This window comes from Tursiops truncatus, chromosome 1 (genome assembly GCF_011762595.2).
Source record: "Tursiops truncatus isolate mTurTru1 chromosome 1, mTurTru1.mat.Y, whole genome shotgun sequence".
NCBI classification, from domain to species: Eukaryota; Metazoa; Chordata; class Mammalia; order Artiodactyla; family Delphinidae; genus Tursiops; species Tursiops truncatus.
The window spans coordinates 145,134,951-145,153,482 of record NC_047034.1 but is presented as its reverse complement, the minus strand read 5'-3'; the positions used below and the strand labels follow the sequence as shown (position 1 = coordinate 145,153,482).

Here is an 18,532-nt window from a genome sequence, read left to right as displayed (position 1 = left end):
GCTCTGCCTTCTCAGGTTCCTCCTTCTCTCTCCAACTTTTAAAGGTCTGTTCACTAAGACTCATTCCTTGGACTCCTTTTGTTCTCAAGGTTTTTCCCTAATGCAAGGGGCAGGGAAATGGAGTTATAGTTAAAAGGGCTTCCCGTTGCAATTAGAATATAATCCAAACTGCTTTCCTTAACCAAAGGGCCTGACTGATCTGCCGTCGGCCAAACTCTCCCACCTTTCATTCCCTCCTTCGTTTCACACAACTCTGATCTCACTGGCCTTTCAATTGCTCTAACAGTTGAAAGTTTTAGGCTTTTTGCACTCGCCTTTTCTCTTTTTGTGGGACACTCTATCCCAGTCTTTGCCTAGTTTTGCTCTTTGCTATCCTTATGCCTTGGCTTCTATGTCACCTCTTCAGAGGTCTGACTACCTTACCCAAATTACATTCATCTCTTGTTATTCCTCCTTTTGGTTCCTTCAAAGCCGATATTGCTATTTGCATTTATTTATTCGTGTGTTGACTTGTTCAGGTCGGCTGCCTGGCCCCTGGAATTTAAACTTGCGAGCAGCGACAATGGGCTTTGCTCTCCCGTGGGTCACATCCCTTACGCCAGCACAGACCCGACACCAGGAGGCTCAGGATAAAAGACCCGCGGACCGAAAGAATCAATGAGCCAGCAGAGGGGCGGGGAGGACGCGAGCGCGGCCCCGCGTGGGGGACGTAGGGGCGCGGCTAACGAGAGAGCAGCGGAAGCCCGCCCCTTCCGGCCGCGGCGCGGACGCCTCGGCAGCCACGGCGGCTGGACCGCGGCTGGCGCCGGCTCGGCCCGCCCCCTTTTCCGTGCCCCGCTCCCGCTCCAACGCCTGCCCGGCCGCTGTCAGCTGCATCAGCGTCCTACCGACCACGGTGCATGCTTCGCCGCTGCGGCCGCCGGCTGCTGTACGTCCTAGGCCTTAGCTTCCCGCTGCTGACCGGCCGGCCGCTTTTCCTCTGCCCGCACCGCCTCATGAGGCCGCAGGTCGTGTTCGTCCTCGGCGGTCCCGGCGCCGGCAAGGGGACCCAGTGCGCCCGCATCGTCGAGGTGAGGCCCGGGCAGCCGGCGGCTCCCTGTGCTTGACCGGACGCCGGGCCGGCCAGTCCCGCAGCGCGCGTCTGTCCGCGCCTCCCCCACGCGCCCCACCCCCCACCGCCCCGGAGCCGCGGACTACGGGTCCCGACGACCGGCGCACCGTCGGCGTGGCGGTGGTTCGGGGGTCCGCCGGCGCGCGGCATGTCGGAACTGGTAGTCCACGTCCGCCCGCCTCGGGGGTACCCAGAAAGGAGGGGGACCGTTTGGGATTGCTTTGTTCCTGCGCCCCTCTTTCCTTACATTTTGGGGACCAAGTTCGTCTCGAGAGTGGGCTGGGAGAGGTATCCCGGGAGGGTCCGCTTCCGGGGCCCCCAGCGCGCAGAGGTCACTGTGTCGCTGGTTGTGGGGCGGCCGGAGGCGGCAGCAGCGTCGATTTGGGTTAGAGGCTGGGTGAGCTCACCGCTGCCTGAAGGGGAGACCGGTTTTTCCACCACGCCCATTCCTGCAGGCCCTCTAAACTCTGAACCGTCTACTAATTAGTCTTTATCCTAGAAAGGAGACCCGGGCGACAGGGCGTTACCTTAGGTGTTCTGAACCCGTCCAAGTCAGTACCAGCCCTGAGGCTCAGCCCGGGTTGGTGTGGTTGGAAAAAGCCGTGGAGTATGAGATCAAACTTCAACCTCTGGCCCGGCTGCCAACTTACCCTGAGTCGATGGCCAAGTCACTTCCTCTCTCCGAGTCTCGGTTGCCCCCACTAGAACAGTAGAGGCTGTGCACACAGATTTAAACTCAGTATGAAATGCCTCCCAAGTCTAAAATGGTGTTACTTTTTTTTTCCCCCAAAGCGTGGTAAGGTTAATGCTTCAATTCCGTTAACAATTTTCGAACAGATACGTGGTTAGCTGCAGTGTGGGTGAAAGGCTTATTGGAGAATCTGGGGAATGTTTGGGAGAGAAGGAAAACAGAAGATATCTAGAAACAGAAGAGCAGACCAGTAGTGCTGTAAAACACCAAAGAATCCTTGTGAAACTCGGTGACCAGCAAAAGTTTTGACCCAGAACTTCTAAAATAGTTTCCTCCTCTTTTCCAGGTTATGGCTTTTATTAGCTTTGGGATTTTACTCCTCACCCACTCCTGTCCTATATTTTATTCTCTAAAGAGCATCCAGAAAAAGTTGGATGGTAAAATCTTCATTATGTGTTTTACAGCTGTATTTATAATTGTTGATCATTTGTAAGACTATAAGTGGAGCTAATTCAAGCAAAAGATACATAAATATTTTTCTCCTTATTTTTGTTCGTTCTTTTCACTTTTTAAAAGACATGACAATTGGATGGTTTCAGGTTTTTGTTGTATATATGAAACCTCTTACATGTAAATAGCATAGTAGGGGAAGGAGAAAAGACTTTATTTTTGTTTGTTTTTTATTTTTATTGAAGTATAGTTGATTTCCAATGTTGTATCAGTTTCAGGTGTACAGCAAAGTGAATAAGTTATACATATACATATATCCACTCTATTTTAGATTCTTTTCCCATATAGGCCATCACAGAGTATTGAGTAAAGTTCCTTGTACTATACAGTAGGTCCCTATTAGTTATCTGTTCTATACACAGTAGTGTGTAAATGTCAATCCCAATATCCCAATTTATCCCTCCCCCTCCCTTCCCCCCCCCCCGCCCCGTAACCATAAGCTTGTTTTCTACATCTGTGACTCTGTTTCTGTTTTACAGATAAGTCCATTTGTACCATTTTATAGATTCCACATGTAAGAGGTATATGATACTTGTCTTTCTCTGTCTGACTTTCTTTACTCATGATGACAATCTCTGGGTCCATCCATGTTGCCACAAGTGGCATTATTTCGTTCTTTGTTATGGCTGAGTAATATTCCGTTGTATGTATAAACCACATCTTCTTTATCCATTCTTCTGTCAAGGACATTTAGGTTGCTCCTATGTCCTGGCTATTGTAAATAGCACTGCAGTGAACATTGGGGTGCATGTATCTTTTTGAATCATGGTTATCTCTAGATACATGCCCGGGAGTGGGATTGCTAGCTCACATGGTAGCTCTGTTTTTAGTTTTTTAAGGAACCTTCATACTGATCTCCATAGTTGCTATACCAATTTACATTCCCACCAACGGTGTGGGAGGGTTCCCTTTTCTCCATACCTTCTCCAGCCTTTGTCGTTTGTGGATTTTTTTTTTGTGGTACGCGGGCCTCTCACTGTTGTGGCCTCTCCCGTTGCAGAGCACAGGCTCTGGACGCGCAGGCTCAGCGGCCATGGCTCACGGGCCCAGCTGCTCCGCGGCATGTGGGATCTTCCCGGACCGGGGCACGAACCCGTGGCAGGCGGACTCTCAACCACTGCGCCACTAGGGAAGCCCTGTTTGTGGATTTTTTGATGATGGCCATTCTGATGTGTGTGAGGTGATACCTCACTGTAGTTTTATTTTGCATTTTTCTAATAATTAGCAATGATGTAATGATGCTTTTTAGCCATCTGTATGTCTTCTTCGGAGAAATGTCTATTTAGATCATCCGCCCATTTTTTGATTGGGTTGTTTGTTTTTTTAATATTGAGCTGCAGGAGCTGTTTGTATATTTTGGAGATGAATCTGTTGTCGGTCACTAATATTTTCTCCCATTCTGAGGGGGAAAAGACTTTACTAGAGTCAAACAGATATGGGTTCAAACCCTAACTGTTCCATTTACTATCTCTTTAGTCCCAGAGAAGTTGTTGTTTTACCTTGGGTTCCTCTGTAAGAAGGAAGAAATAACACCTGTCTGGTATGGTATTTATGAATATGAAATGAGGTAAAATATCTGGCATGCATGGATGCAAATAATTTTTTCCTCTGTTTTAGAGTTCCTGTTCTTAATTTATGAGGTTGGTTGTTTTTACTTTGAAGTGCACTGTAGTTTTACTTTTTAAAAATTGGTTTATGGGGCTTCCCTGGTGGTGCAGTGGTTGGGGGTCTGCCTGCCGATGCAGGGGACACGGGTTCGTGCCCCAGTCCGGGAGGATCCCACATGCCGCAGAGCGGCTGGGCCCGTGAGCCGTGGCTGCTGGGCCTGCGCGTCCGGAGCCTGTGCTCCGCAATGGGAGAGGCTGCAACAGTGAGAGGCCCGTGTACTGCAAAAAAAAAAAAAAAAAAAAAAAAATTGGTTTATGACTGATGTATTGGAATGTATTTAAATATTTTGTTTTTGAATCATAATGTGACTTTTAAGTGTTCACACCCAAACTGATAATACCCATATTACTCCAATGGGTTAAAAATAATCTCCACATTCTGTAATTAGTATTTATTCTTTACTCTGTTTGATAATGGTGGATAATATTTTAAACCTGTTAATTAAGAATTATAAGGTTTCCATGATGAGATATGTTCTATAATGTATTATCTTATTCTTTAAGATTTCAACACTTATATGAGCTTAAATTCAACTGTTTTCTTACAATTGCAAATAGCTTATAATTCAGCAGTTGCTGTCTTCTAGTGGATTAAACAATGGAATGTCTATGGTCAGTTAAGTCAGAGGATTTTTTGGTTTGTTTCTTTTGTGAGTCTCTTGCATTTTTACTCAGTGTTTTATTATACGGGCAAATGTAAGCTGAATCCCAAACGATTGTAATTTTTGGAGCTAATTTTTTTCTGTAGGGGAAAAGTTATATAAATCAAGGTTAAATTCCCCAACTATCATGCCATTACTAATTTAGCTAACAGGGTACCTGAAATGTGGCTGAAACAGAATTGTTTCTTTGGGAAGATTACATTAATTTCCAACTCAGGCCACCAGAAGTACATCTTTGGACCCTTGCTACAGAACCTGAGAATATCTGGCCCTCTAATATCCTGGGACATTGCAGTTATGGTTGAGGGTGTCACCACAGGGAAGCTGTTGCTTGTTTTTTTTTTTTTTTTCCTGCTGTGAATTCTACCTGTACTACTTGCTCTCCCAGACCTTGAGGAAGAAAAGGCAAATCTGATGCAGCATCTTCTGAAAGTGTTGTGAACTGGAAAGGAAAGGTTTGAGGGAGGCTTTGAGATTGAATTTTGCCCATTTAGTTGAACTGATCTTTTTCAGTTTTGTTTTATTTTCTAACTAATTTTTAAGTCTGTCTTCTCACACTCAAATTTGTTTTTGAAAATTAGCCATTTTCTAAAGCAGTGCAATCAGGAGTCAAGTGCTCAGAGTGGAGTTATTATTGTGGAATAACTTGTGACTAAAAAATCATGATGGAAGATACTGTGTCATTTTTGAATTTTTTTAATTAAGCTTTATTTGTATTGTTTTGGCCCAAGAAAAATTATAGTGCCATAACCTAAACTTGTCTGAAAATAACAACCACAGTTTTGCATGTGTTAGCTGGGATATTTAAACCTACTCTCTTTTAAAGAAGGTGAACATTCTCCTTAAATGAACAATTATGCTAAAGTTTATATCCATGCCAAATTGCTTTCGGGAGCACCCCAGAAGCATTTTTATCATCTTGTGTTTTAACTTCCTCCAGGACCTGTACGGATAACTTAGACATTGTACCCTACCTGCTATGCTTAGAAAGTTTTGGGTGATACTGACTTTAAGTATGTAGAAAACAGAAATTTGATTTTATTTATCTTTTTGTCTCTAGTGTTGAACATTGTGCCTGACATATAGGTGCTTAATAAGTATTCTTTGAATGAACAGATAGCACACCAGTTTGTCCTAAAGATGTAAAAAAATTTAAAATTCGGTCTCCAGGGGGCGCCCAAGGAGCAGTTAGTACTCCCAATTTCAGGACCAGAAGCATTTGAATGAAACCTCTGTCTTACTCTGATTTCTCATGTAACACTTCAGTTTACTCTCAGTGAATAAATGGTATAGTTGTAAAAATCTGATGAGCATTCTAAAACTTTTAAGCTCCTGGTTACAAATCCCTAAAGCAGACTACCACTCATTAAAGAAACGAGATAGGAAGATCCACTGGACATTAAGCTTGCTTCAGAACAGGCCTTTCTCCTTTTGGTGGGATGGGCTGGAGTAAGAGATAGGTTTTTTGGGCTTTTTTGTTTTTTTTAAAGGAAAGTTTAAATTATCTGTAAAAGAGAGTCCACAGAATCCTCGACTCTCCTGAAGCACCACCCTTTCATTAAGGTAATGGTAATGTGGGATTTTTGTTGTTGTTGTTGTTAAGAATTTGGAGGAGGGGAGAATATGTTCAGGTTATTTACTATTCTTACTTTTGAAAACTTCATTTTTTTCTTTCCATTTTAAGTTACAGTAGTAATACATATTTGTTGGTGACCTCTAACCCTGAGTTGGTGACCTCTCACCAGTATTTACTGTCTGGTATTAACTCTTTCTCAATATTTTTACAAATAAAAGTGCATATAGTTACCTTTTTAACCTCCAAATGGGACTATTCTGTTTTTTTTTACTGAATGTATCATGGCCCTCTCAGGCCTCTACACATAGACTTAACTTATTTTTATTAGTAGCTGCAGAATAGTCCATAATATGGATGTTACCATAGCATAGTTGTACCATTCCCCCCATTGATGGACACTCAGGGTAGATTTCAGGAAATTATTCTGCTATTGCAAACAGTGCTTCAGTAAATTTCCTTGTAAATATAATATTGCATATGGATGCTTTTATTTTTGCAAGCAAAATTCCTAAAAGTGGGATTGCTAAGTCAGAAGATAAGTGCATTTTTAATTTTAATTGATAATTGTTTGATTACTTTTCAAAAACATTATACTTACATTTCTATCATCAGTTGTATGCTTTTTTTTTTATTAGCACTGGATGATTATCAATCATTTTAATTTTTTCAAATCTGTTAATCTCCTCTTCAAAGTTTTTCTGAGTAAATTACTCATTTTTTCCAAGAAGTCCATTAAGGTGAACGGCATAATTAGACTTAAAAAAAAATTTCCCTTTACTTGTCATTTATTCAGAAAACATTCTTTGAGAGCTAGGCACTGTGATAGTTGCTAAGGTGAATAAGACACAGACCCTACTGTCAAAAGTTTACAGTGAGCTGTGAGATATAGAAGTTAAACAGTGACTGTGACAGGACAGAGTGATAAGTCCTATGACAGAAATATACACACAGACCATTTAGATAAGGGACATTTAAGTTACAGCTCAGTGGGTCAGGGAAGGCTTCCTCGGGGGCAGTGATATGTATGAGCTGAATTTAGAAGGACAGTAGGAAAGAAGCAGCCAGGAGATGTGGGGGAGTGGAGAACACTTAAAGCAGAGTTACCCTTGCATAGGGTAGTTGGAGGTTTCAATTCTGAGAAAAGGCTAAGGAGAGTAAATGGACGCAAGTGAGATTGACCCAGAAAACACTTCCTAAGTGCAAACTATTTGCTCTGTGTTGGGGGATACTGCCTTCTAGAGGTTCTCAATTTAGAGTAGAGATAAGACACATACTTAATAGAATTTCATGAGAAAAGATATGAAAGATTTTTGCAAATATTAAAGTTTAACATTAAATTGTTTTAAAATTGTTTATCAGGAGTTCCCTGGTGGCCTAGTGGTTAGGATTCTGGGCTTTCACTGCCATGGCCTGGGTTCAATCCCTGGTCAGGGAACTGAGATCCCTCAAGCTGTGCAACGTGGCCAAAACAAAACAAAACAAAACTGTTTATCTTTTAGATTTGCCTCCCTAACTAGATTGTAATGTCGTCAAGGATGGGGACCCTGTCTTTTGCTCCTGTTCATTCTACTGCATGGTGTTTGAGGTGCCTACTTATCCTTAAGATCTTAGCTTAATTCAGAGATTCCCAAACATTCTCAGTTCATGGTCCCCTTAGTGTGTCAGTATTTTTTTTCACAAACACCTTAGTCCAAAATAAGTATCTAACAGTTGTATTTATTGAGTAACTGGATCCAAACAATACTTAATAAGTATTTTCTAACAACTTAGTAGCTGTTTGAAGAAACAGTACATATACATTAAGAGAAGAAGTAGCAACTTTATTTCATTCTTATGTAACCACAATCACTTCTAATTGGATGTAAATGCCTGTTGGCACTGCCCAGTTTCTCATACCTTGGAATCAGGTTAGACGCTTCCATACTCATTTTATTTTCCACATTAATTTTCACGTGGTACTTATTTTTATCACAGCAACTGCCCACCAAAAAGTCAGCATCACAAAGATGTGTCTTCGAAAAGAATGTGCATGATCTAAAGTTGAAATTGTGAACTACCCTGAGCTGATAGTTCACATGGTATCTAATAGCTGATCGTTCACATGATATCTAACAGTATTGCTCTGTTTCCCTTAAAAATGTAAACCCAGGGCACTCTTGTGAATTCGCTGCAGTGCTCCAGGGTACTTTGGCATTCAGTTTGGGAACCATGAGCTAAAAATGATTTCCTCAGTGAAACTGGCCCTCACATTTTTAGACTAGGTCAGATTTCTCTATTATGTGATCTCAAAGCACTTCAAAACATCTGTCAGTTTGTTATTCTTTTGTCCTTTCAGTTTTTAATTCTGTTGTCCTTTATAACATTTATGTTTGTAGTTCACGTTTAATTTCATGGTTATTGGATTGTCTCCCTCATTACACCATAAGCTCCATAAGGATGAGAACCTTAGATTTCTAAATTTACTCTTATATCTTCAGTGTCTAGTACAATGTCTGGCATAAATTGATGCTGAATAAACATTTGGTAAGTAGATTTTGAAGCCAGTCATACCTGGATTTCTGCCATTTAGTGAGTTATTTAAATTTTTGGCTCTTTGGTTTTCTCCCCTGAAAATTTGGGATATTAATCTACTTTACAGGGTGATTATGAGGACTAGCCAAGAGAATCCATGTAATAAAATGTCTGGCACAGTGCCTACTTTGTGTTAGCCACTTCATATATGTTAGCATCTCTCTCCTTGCCTATTCTGTGCTTATCTATAAATAGTCAATGAAAGAAATATCTTGAGCAGCGTCAGTAGCTACACTTCGGCGGTCATTCTTAGTCAGTAGACTGAAGAAAAATTGATGTGCAAGGATATGAACAAATGTCAAAGTGTCATACCAGTGTATTGTCTACTAGGCAGTATGTAGAGTTCAGACTCCGGAGTTAGACTGTCTGGGTTTGAATCTTATCGTAACACCTACTATGTGTGAGATCTTAGCAAAGGTTTAGTTTCTCTATGCCTCAATTTCCTCATCTGTAAAATGGGAACAATAATATATAGTATCTAACTCAGAGGGGTGTTGTGAGGACTAAATGAGCTAATGTATGTAAAGTACTTAGAGCAGTGCCTGGCATGTGATAATTCCTATATAAATGTTAACTATTATTTTTATTATCATCATCATCATCGTACTTTTTCTGTGTTAGTTTTGCCTGCCCTTTTGACTTGCTTAAGAATTTTTTCCTTCCTGATTTATTCCTTTGTACTTTGGAAGCTGTACAATCTGTTTTTAGTGGTTACCCTAGAAATTTTAAGCACACATATTATTTAACTTAAGTCTAATATTAATATTTTTACTCTCCCCCAAACAATACAAATACCTTAGGACACAACTCTATTTTCTGTCCTATTCTTTTTTTTAGGATTTTAATTCTATATTGACTTTTTTTTTAATCCCCGCAAATGACCTGTTAATGTTTTATAACAAATGTTTGTTTAGAATAACTTACATACATACCATTTTCTTTACTAACCATTTATTTTTGCACCTCAGATCTTCCTTCTGAGATCATTTTCTTTCTTGAAGTATATCCTTCAGAAGGTTCTTTAATCAGTATGGGCTTGTGGTTAGGAAATTTTGCTGTACTCTTTACATGGTAGGTTCTTTTTTCCTAGTTCAAGCACCTAGGGTATCATCCTTGAGAGGTCCTGACTTTATGTGGAGCTCATTGATCTGACCTCCAATCCTATTTAGGTCTCAGTCTTTGTCTCCTTGCCCCTCTCTGTGGCTGATTAAATCCTGGGCTCTAGCCACCTGTGATTTGGGGATGGGGAAAGTCCCCAGGGCAGCCATAGCTCCAGCACTCTCTCGCTCTTCTGAATTTGTGCTTTCTTGATTTATCTGAATTTGAGTTACTCCTTTAATTTTTGGCCAGCTCAGTCATACATTAAAAAATAATAAAATTATATATTAATAAATATACAAATATTAGAGATTATGTATATGTATCCAACTACATGAGTGTGCTGTGCTGGGAGGGGTTCCTCTCTTTTTTTAGTAAGTTTTATTTATTTATTTATTTATGGCTCTGTTGGGTCTTCGGCACGAAGGCTTTCTCCAGTTGCGGCAAGCAGGAGCTGCTCTTCATCGTGTTATGTGGGCTTCTCATTTCGGTGGTTTCTCTTGTTGCGGAGCACGGGCTCTAGGCTCACAGGCTTCAGTAGTTGTGGCACACAGGCTCAGTAGTTGTGGCTCGCAGGCTCTAGAGTGCAGGCTCAGTAGTTGTGGCGCACGGGCTTAGTTGCTCCGTGGCATGTGGGATCTTACTGGACCAGGGCTCGAACCCGTGTCCCCTGCATTGGCAGGGGAATTCTTAACCACTGCACCACCAGGGAAGTCCTGGGAGGAGTTTCTCTGAATGAATGTATATTTTCCACCCCCATCAAAATTAGACACCTCTACCTAGGTCTGCCCTAGCTCAGAACACCTCTTCAATGTCAGTTCTTCCCCTTATCCTTACTCCCATTGAAATCTACTTGATTTACATCCTTTGGATTAAAGTTTTAGTGATGGTAATCGATTAAACACCTAGTTAAGATGCTAATAGGAGAGGACTGTAGTCACGTGAGACCTCCGAAAGTCACATAGGAGTACAGTATTTTAATGGTTGTTCTTCTGAATTGAAATTGAGAGCATTTCAGAGAAACCACTCTAGTAGTGGGACTTTCAGACTAGATAAGAGAGAAAAGGTGGAGACGGGATAACCATCTTACTCTTTGTGTCATGTTAGCTTGATCACACTGACTCTTGCTAACCTTAAAGCTAGTACTTTTAGCCCAGTTGGCATATGAGAATGTATTTATTCTAACATTTCAGTTAAATTAAGGACATTTTTATAGACTGAACATGTGATAAGAGCATTTAGAACTTAATAGAGAACAGGTGTGACTGAACATACTGTTAGCTGACAGTTTCCTGCTGCTGGTGAACAAAGCTAACCAAACAGCACTTTGGTAAAGGAAGAAGCCCCAGTTATTACGTACCATTCTTAGAAACTTTCACTTTGAGGAACTGGATCCCCAAAAAACCACATGTTCCATGCTTGGTTTCCATCAGTTATCTCCAGAAGACCGGTAAGTTGGTTCCATTTATCATTAGGGTATATTCTATACCAACAATCAATTGAATATGCTTAGTTTGGGGCTCTACAAAAGACTGCTTCTTTGCTCACTTTGTGTTTGGAATTTCCATGATGCATTAGTCATTGATGTTTGCCACTGAAAAGTTCTATGTGTTTAACGTATAAGACTTTAAGTATAATTAGGTAGATAATAACATGAATTTCTGTTCTCTTGGTGTCTACTGGGAGTAAAGAGACAGTCCAGAAGATGTTTTATTGATATTATGTAATTGGGAATTGACTTGATGGTTAATTTAGGTTTTTAAACTGGAAATTTTTATTTGCTACTTATTTAATGATTGTTGGGTGAGGCAAGTGGAAATGGAAATGGTGTCACAAGTGGAGAAAGGCAAGAACGAAGCAAACGAAGGATGGTCAGAATCTGGCTGAATGGTGGGTCAGATATGCCTGGCTCTGTGTGTGGATAAAGTTCCTGATCCTCTCTCCATGCTAGGATACAACAAAATGATAAAGTCCATGAACTTGGAGTCTCCTTTTCAATTTCCACCAGCAGATTCTGTCATGCGAAGGCCATAGTAGCTTGATGGCAAGACTCTGTATTTCCATGTCTGTCACCTAGGAATTACCTCAGAGGCCCACTGTGGAATAATCGTCACTGAGAGTCAGGAGACCTGAGTGCCAGTTTCCTGTCTGCTAACTAGCAAGTCAGCTTATCTCAGTTTCCCCTTTCATAAAATGAGAGATATGGAAATAGGTGGTCTTGCCAGCCCTACAACAGTTCTGTATACTGAGACTTCATTGTTAGATAGTGTTGTAATCCTGTGTAGTCACATTCAAGAGGCATGTTAATCCAATCATTATGAATATGTGTATCTTCTTTGCCATTCTATGCTGTATGAATGGGAGCACCAAGGAATTGTATTTAATAAATTCCCACTGTATTTCATGTTTACATAGAACTTCAGAGTGATAACAAAGAAAGTGTAAAGGCTGGAAAAGGAGTAGTTTTTTGAAGTAGAACAATTGTGTGTGAATTTTTTTTAATTAAAAATATTTAAGAAATGGGACATTGGAGCCAACTTTCTTACAATATAGCATAGTAGTAGAAACAATGTAGACTTTGAAGTCAGTTGTTGGTTCACATCTCAGTCTAACACCTGTGGCTATGTTGCTTAACTTTTCTGATTCTGTTATCTTCATTTGTAAACTGATGATAATAATGACAATTTCACTAGATTGTTATAAAGATGAAACAGCATAATGCTTCTACAGTGTTCAGCACAGTACATGGCACTCAGTAAATTTGTAAAGGCTAGCATTGTTTTAGAAAAGATCTACAGTGAAGAGATCAAAGAGTAATTTAGATTAAAGTAGTTTTGGGGAGCATTGTATTCCCATTGTTTACTACAGCATAAGGAAATGATTACCCACACTAATCAGTTTACAGATTTTTAAAAACCCAGGATGGTATTTTAGAGTCTATCAAACATGAAAGGTCTTTCTACTTAGAGAAAATGTTTGGAGTTAACTTAGATTTTAAAATCCTAGAAAGGGCAAGTGGATTTAAGGAAAAGTTTATAGTGTACATGCTCTTTATATTCAAAATAGGTTACTAGTTGCCAGATGGAGCTAATGACCTAATGACTGGATAAGTTTCATAAGTTAAGCCTGAATATGCACCTTAACTGTCCTGTTATTAAAAATATGCATACTTTTACTTTTGGTTACTTTTAAAAAAAATATTTATTTAATTTATTTGGTTGCACCGGGTCTTAGTGCAGCTCATGGGCTCCTTAGTTGTGGCGTGTGAACTCTTGGTTGCAACATGCATGTAGGATCCAGTTCCCTGACCAGGGATTGAACCTGGGCCCCCTGCATGGGCTCCTTAGTTGTGGCATGTGAACTCTTGGTTGCGACATGCATGTAGGATCCAGTTCCCTGACCAGGGATTAAACCTGGGCCCCTGCATTGGGAGTGCAGAGTCTTAACCACTGCACCACCAGGGAGGTCCCACTTTTGGTTACTTTTTAATTATATAAGTAGTACACATACATTATAGAAAAATTAGAAAATACAGATGAGTAAAAAGAAGGGTGTAAAAATTACCAGTAATCTTACCATCCAGAGAAAACCACCATTAATCAATATTTTGGGACATATTTTTCCAGAGATTTTTTTTTTTTTTTAGTAGGCTCATACTCTGGAAACCTGATTTTTACTTATAATATCACAAACATATCACCATGTTAATAAATGTACTTTTACTACATAATCTATATGATATTGTACTCTGTAGATTACATATTTAATTAATTGATTCCTTGTTTTGGAAATTTTGTTTCTGACTTTTCAGAAGTTGTATTCTGTGTTTTTTTAAAAATACTTGGAGATATAATTTATATACCATACAACTCATCCATTTAAAGTGTAGAATTCAGGACTTCGCTGGTGGCACAGTGGTTAGGAATCTGCCTGCCAATGCAGGGGACACGGGCTTGAGCCCTGATCTCGGAAGATCCTACATGCTGCAGAGCAACTAAGCCTGTGCACCACAGCTACTGAGCCCGAGCTCTAGAGCCCGTGAGCCACAACTACCGAAGCCCATCAGCCACAACTACTGAAACCCGTGTGCCACAACTACTGAAGCCCACGTGCCTAGAGCCCATGCTCTGCAACAGGGCATAATTGGGTCCAAGTTAAGTCAGGCTAGAGAGGTGGGAGAGGTTGTCCATTTTGCAAAATGGTTTTCAGCATTCTTCCTGTTGTGTAGTCGTGGCAGGAAAGAAAGCTTTCCATAAATATTTCCCATAAGCTTACCACTTTTTAGGACATTTCCTTTGTGTGAAGAAGTTAGATTCTAATCAAGAACCAGTAATCCCTTATATCCTGTTCTACATTATATAAATGGGTACAGTTGTCTATGGTCAACATTGAATCCCAGGCTGGGCTAGGATATGACGGCTATACCATCAAAAATGTATATTCTTAGACTGACTTTAATTTTAGATTGAGAAAAATGTAATCATGAAGGTAAATGTTACACCAAAAAAGTTTGGAAACATATACTATTTTTTAAAGCCAAATATTGATTTTCTTCACACTTTGTCCTATTAGCACAGGTTGATGGACTAAAAATGATGATGATTCTTTGTTGTCTAAGCTAGATTAATTTTCTCTTTTTAAAAAAACGTCAGTTGAGAGTGGTTGGCACAATAAAGTTCTGAAAGTGCTCCAAGGGGTCATTCTGGAGACTAGAAGTAGTGTGGGTACATTGTCTGTCATGGAGGTGTCATTTCCAGAACATCTTGCTTATAATTTTGACCTCTAGTGTCTAGAGTAAGGCTTCACTGAAATATGTTTCCTTTTAAACTTTTGCTGCTGTGCTTTTTGGATCCTCTCAACTGAGTATGTCTCTAAATTTCCATCTGTTTTTAGGCTATAAAACTGGACTGCTTTCTGTCTCTTTCTATAACTCTTGACTTCATGCCCATGCAGTGTGTTTCAGTGTTGCTATATTATACTTTTGTTTCTCCTTTGTTTAAGGAATGGATCACTTTCCAGAGAAATTTTTATCTAAACATTTGACTTGATTTTTGCTGCTATTCTCTACAGTGATTTAGTTTTAAATTTTAAATAAGTTTGTGATTGTACAGGTACTGTTTTTCTTTTTTCTTGAACTTAGATAATGTTTTTTTTTTACAGCGTTCCATTACACACATTATTGATGGAATATATTTTTATTTATTTATTTATTTATTTATGGCTGTGTTGGGTCTTCGTTGCTGTGCGCAGGCTTTCTCTAGTTGCAGTGAGTGGGGGCTACTCTTTGTTGTGGTGTGCAGGCTTCTCATTGCGGTGGCTTCTCTTGTTGCAGAGCATGGGTTCTAGGCACGCAGGCTTCAGTAGTTGTGGATCGCAGGCTCAGTAGTTGTGGCTCACGGGCTCTAGAGCGCAGGCTCCGTAGTTGTGGCACACGGGCTTAGTTGCTCCGCGGCATGTGGGATCTTCCTGGACCAGGGCTCGAACCCGTGTCCCCTGCATTGGCAGGCAGCTTCTTAACCACTGCGCCATCAGGGAAGCCCTTAGACAATGTTTTTTATGTAGGGATTTTTATTCCTAATGTGAGGCAGTTCATTTTGCTGTTCTCTTAGGATTTGATATTAATAAAACACTTAAATCAACAATCTTACTTTGTGATGCTGTATAAAAAATAAATTAATTAAATTAAAATTAAAAAAAAACAGTCTTTGTGATATTTGCCATTTAGAGATGTGTGGATAGAATATATGCTTTTTTTAAATTAAAAATTTAGTAAGTTTATATACATGTACATTGAGATTGAAACAATTCAGAAGTACGTAAGGTGAAAGTTCTCCTTAACCTTAGCCTACTCTTTTTTTTTTTTTGGTTGCTTTGGGTCTTCATTGCTGCGCATGGGCTTTCTCTAGTTGCGGTAAGCAGGGGCTACTCTTCGTTGCGGTGCGCAGGCTTCTCATGGCAGTGGCTTCTCTTGTTGTGGAGCATGGGCTCTAGGCGCACGGGTTTCAGGAGTTGTGGCACACAGGCTCAGTAGTTGTAGATCGCGAGCTCTACAGCACAAGCTCTGTAGTGGTGCACGGGCTTAGTTGCTCTGCTGCATGTGGGATCTTCCCGGACCAGGGATGGAACCCGTGTCCCCTGCATTGGCAGGCGGATTCGTAGCCACTGCGCCGCCAGGGAAGTCCCAGCCTACTCTCCTTATGTAATCACCTACCAACGTTTTTGTGTGTGGCTTTCTGGTCCTCTTTTGATGTATTTATACACAGATAAAAATGCACGCACACAAACGTTGTCTATTGTTATTTTTTTTGCTTAACAGTGTATCTTGGATAGCTTTCCATATCAGAACATGCAGATAGCTCAACTCCATTCATAATATATACAATAATCTATTTAACTATTCATATATTTGTGGACATTTAGATTTTCTGTTTACAGATGATGCTGACATAAACATTCATTACATATGTCTTTGTGCACATGTGCAACTATTTCAGTAGCACAGCCCCTAGAAATGGAATTACTGAGCCAAAGGGTATGCAAACTTAAATTTTGTTAGACTCTGCCAAATTGCCCTCTAAAAAGGCTGAACCAATTTACACTCCCACGAACTGTCAGGATGCTGGTTCTTCCCCACCCCCACCCTTGCCATAGCGAGATATGTCTTTATTTTAACCAATCTGATGGGTGAAAAATGAAATCTCATTGCTTTAATTTGCATTTTCATGATTACCAGTAAGGTTGAGCATCTGTTGTTTTCTCTGAATTGTTTTTTCTTTGCCCATTTTTGTATTGAGCTATTTTCTTTGTTAGTAGGATCTCTTTGTATACAACGTATATTACCCTATCACCTTTGTATGGTGAAAATATTTTCTCCCAAGCTATTGCTTGTCATTTGGTTATATCTGTGATAAGTTTTTATTGTTCACGTGGTCAAACATAAATCTTAGCTGTTTTGGTTCTTGTTTTGGAGTATCTTTCTCTATCTCAAGATTATCTTCCCCTGGTACTATCCTAGGGTTGTTTTGTTTTTTGCTTATATTGTATTGTTTTAGAACTCTAATTTACCTGGAATTTAGTTTTGCATATGATATGATGCAAGAGTCTAATTTTTTTTCAGATGGGTAGCCAGTTGCATAGTATCATTTATTAAATAGTTCATCTTTTCCCCATTGACTTTTAGATGATGACTCTGTCACTTATTGAATTCCCATTTATACTTGGGTCTGTTTATGGACTCTGTTGAATTTCATTTTTCCGTTTGTCTATTTTTATACCAGTATCATGCTGTTTTAATTACTGTAGCTTTATAATATTTTATGCCACCTGGTAGGACACGTTCCCATTTGTAGTTGTTAATATTATTTTCGAATTTGGTCATTCTCTCACATTTACCCTTCCTGATAAACTTGAGAATCAACTCATCAAGTTTCATTAAAAAATAAATAATCCCAGGTGAAGTTTGATTGCGGATGCCATCAGTTTATAGATTAATTTGTGGAAAATTTAAATATTTACAGTATCGAATGTTTCTATCCAGGAACATAGAATGCCTTCTTTTTATGATACTGATTTTAAGTGTTTCTAGTTTCTTCTTATAATTCTTATATACTAGTTTTAGATTTATCCCTAAATTTAAGTTTTTAGTACTGTTTTGTATAGGATTTTTTAAATTGAGGTACAATTGACTCGAATAGGATCTTTTAAAATGTATATTTTCTAATTAGCCATTGCTAATTGGTTGGAAGGCTATTGATCTGTTTGTTTATAAGAAGATAGTAAGCATTCTTGTTCTCATAAGATTTTTAATGTACTCAAATACATCTGTGATGCCAGTTTTTGGAGCCTGTGTGTTTGAGGGTATTTTCATAGTGAATTGCATTTTCATGTATCATATTTTCCTTGTTCTATAGTTATTCTTTGACTTCACTCCTTTATTGCTATGTAATTAGTAGTTTAGCCACTGATTATCTTGGACTTTGCTCCAGGAATAGCCTATATGAGTTAGTCTAACTCCTCCCTGACCCGTCTGAGTGCTCTCATAGTAGGTCTTGAATCTAGTAGCGTAGACCGTGTTTTTAGGAGTATGTTCTTCACACTCCTAGTTTTAACAGCTAATAATGATATTTGGCTGTGGCTGATAGTGTAATGTAGTATAGATATGATTTCTGGTAGTATAGATATTATTTGTTTTACAAATGAAGAAACTGAAGTCTAAAAAAGGTTAAATAAATTTCCTAGAGTCACACTGGATTGTGAAAGAGTTTAGTTATAAAACCTTATCTCGGGCTTCCCTGGTGGCGCAGTGGTTGAGAGTCCGCCTGCCGATGCAGGGGACACGGGTTTGTGCCCTGGTCTGGGAAAATCCCACATGCCGCGTAGCGACTGGGCCCATGAGCCGTGGCTGCTGAGCTTGCGCGTCCGGAGCCTGTGCTCCGCAACGGGAGAGGCCACAACAGTGAGAGGCCCGTGTACCGCAAAAAAAAAAAACCCTTATCTCACATTATTAGTTCAGTGTTCTAAGTATGTGACTTCATGCACGGTTCTTATGTTCTTCTGATCCTTGCTGAAGCCTCTGTGTTTCTCTAAATGCATTTCTCCATTTGTTTGATAATGTTGCAAGTGCTCAAATTTTATGTTTGCATATAT

The 18,532-nt window shown here is 39.9% G+C and overlaps 2 protein-coding genes across 9 annotated transcripts in view; one reads left to right on the top strand and one right to left on the bottom strand.

Annotated features, from left to right (window-relative positions):
• STIL (STIL centriolar assembly protein) overlaps positions 1-1,738 on the bottom strand; it is a 63,983-nt gene extending 62,245 nt beyond the window's left edge. For 6 of the 7 annotated variants that reach the window (XR_012325112.1, XM_019937845.3, XM_019937847.3 and 3 more), the window contains exon 1: positions 1,359-1,514. The gene's annotated coding sequence lies outside the window, so the exon portion shown is untranslated. Of the gene's footprint in view, positions 1-1,358; positions 1,515-1,638 lie in introns of those variants that run through there. The other variant, XM_019937846.2, reaches the window with a different exon arrangement.
• Positions 747-18,532, top strand: part of CMPK1 (cytidine/uridine monophosphate kinase 1) — a 31,882-nt gene continuing 14,096 nt past the window's right edge. The window contains exon 1 of one of the 2 annotated variants that reach the window (XM_073790076.1): positions 747-1,070. In XM_073790076.1, the coding sequence (XP_073646177.1) occupies positions 900-1,070 (171 nt within the window). In that variant the 5' untranslated portion in view covers positions 747-899. The remainder of the gene's footprint in view (positions 1,071-18,532) is intronic. The other variant, XM_019937848.3, reaches the window with a different exon arrangement.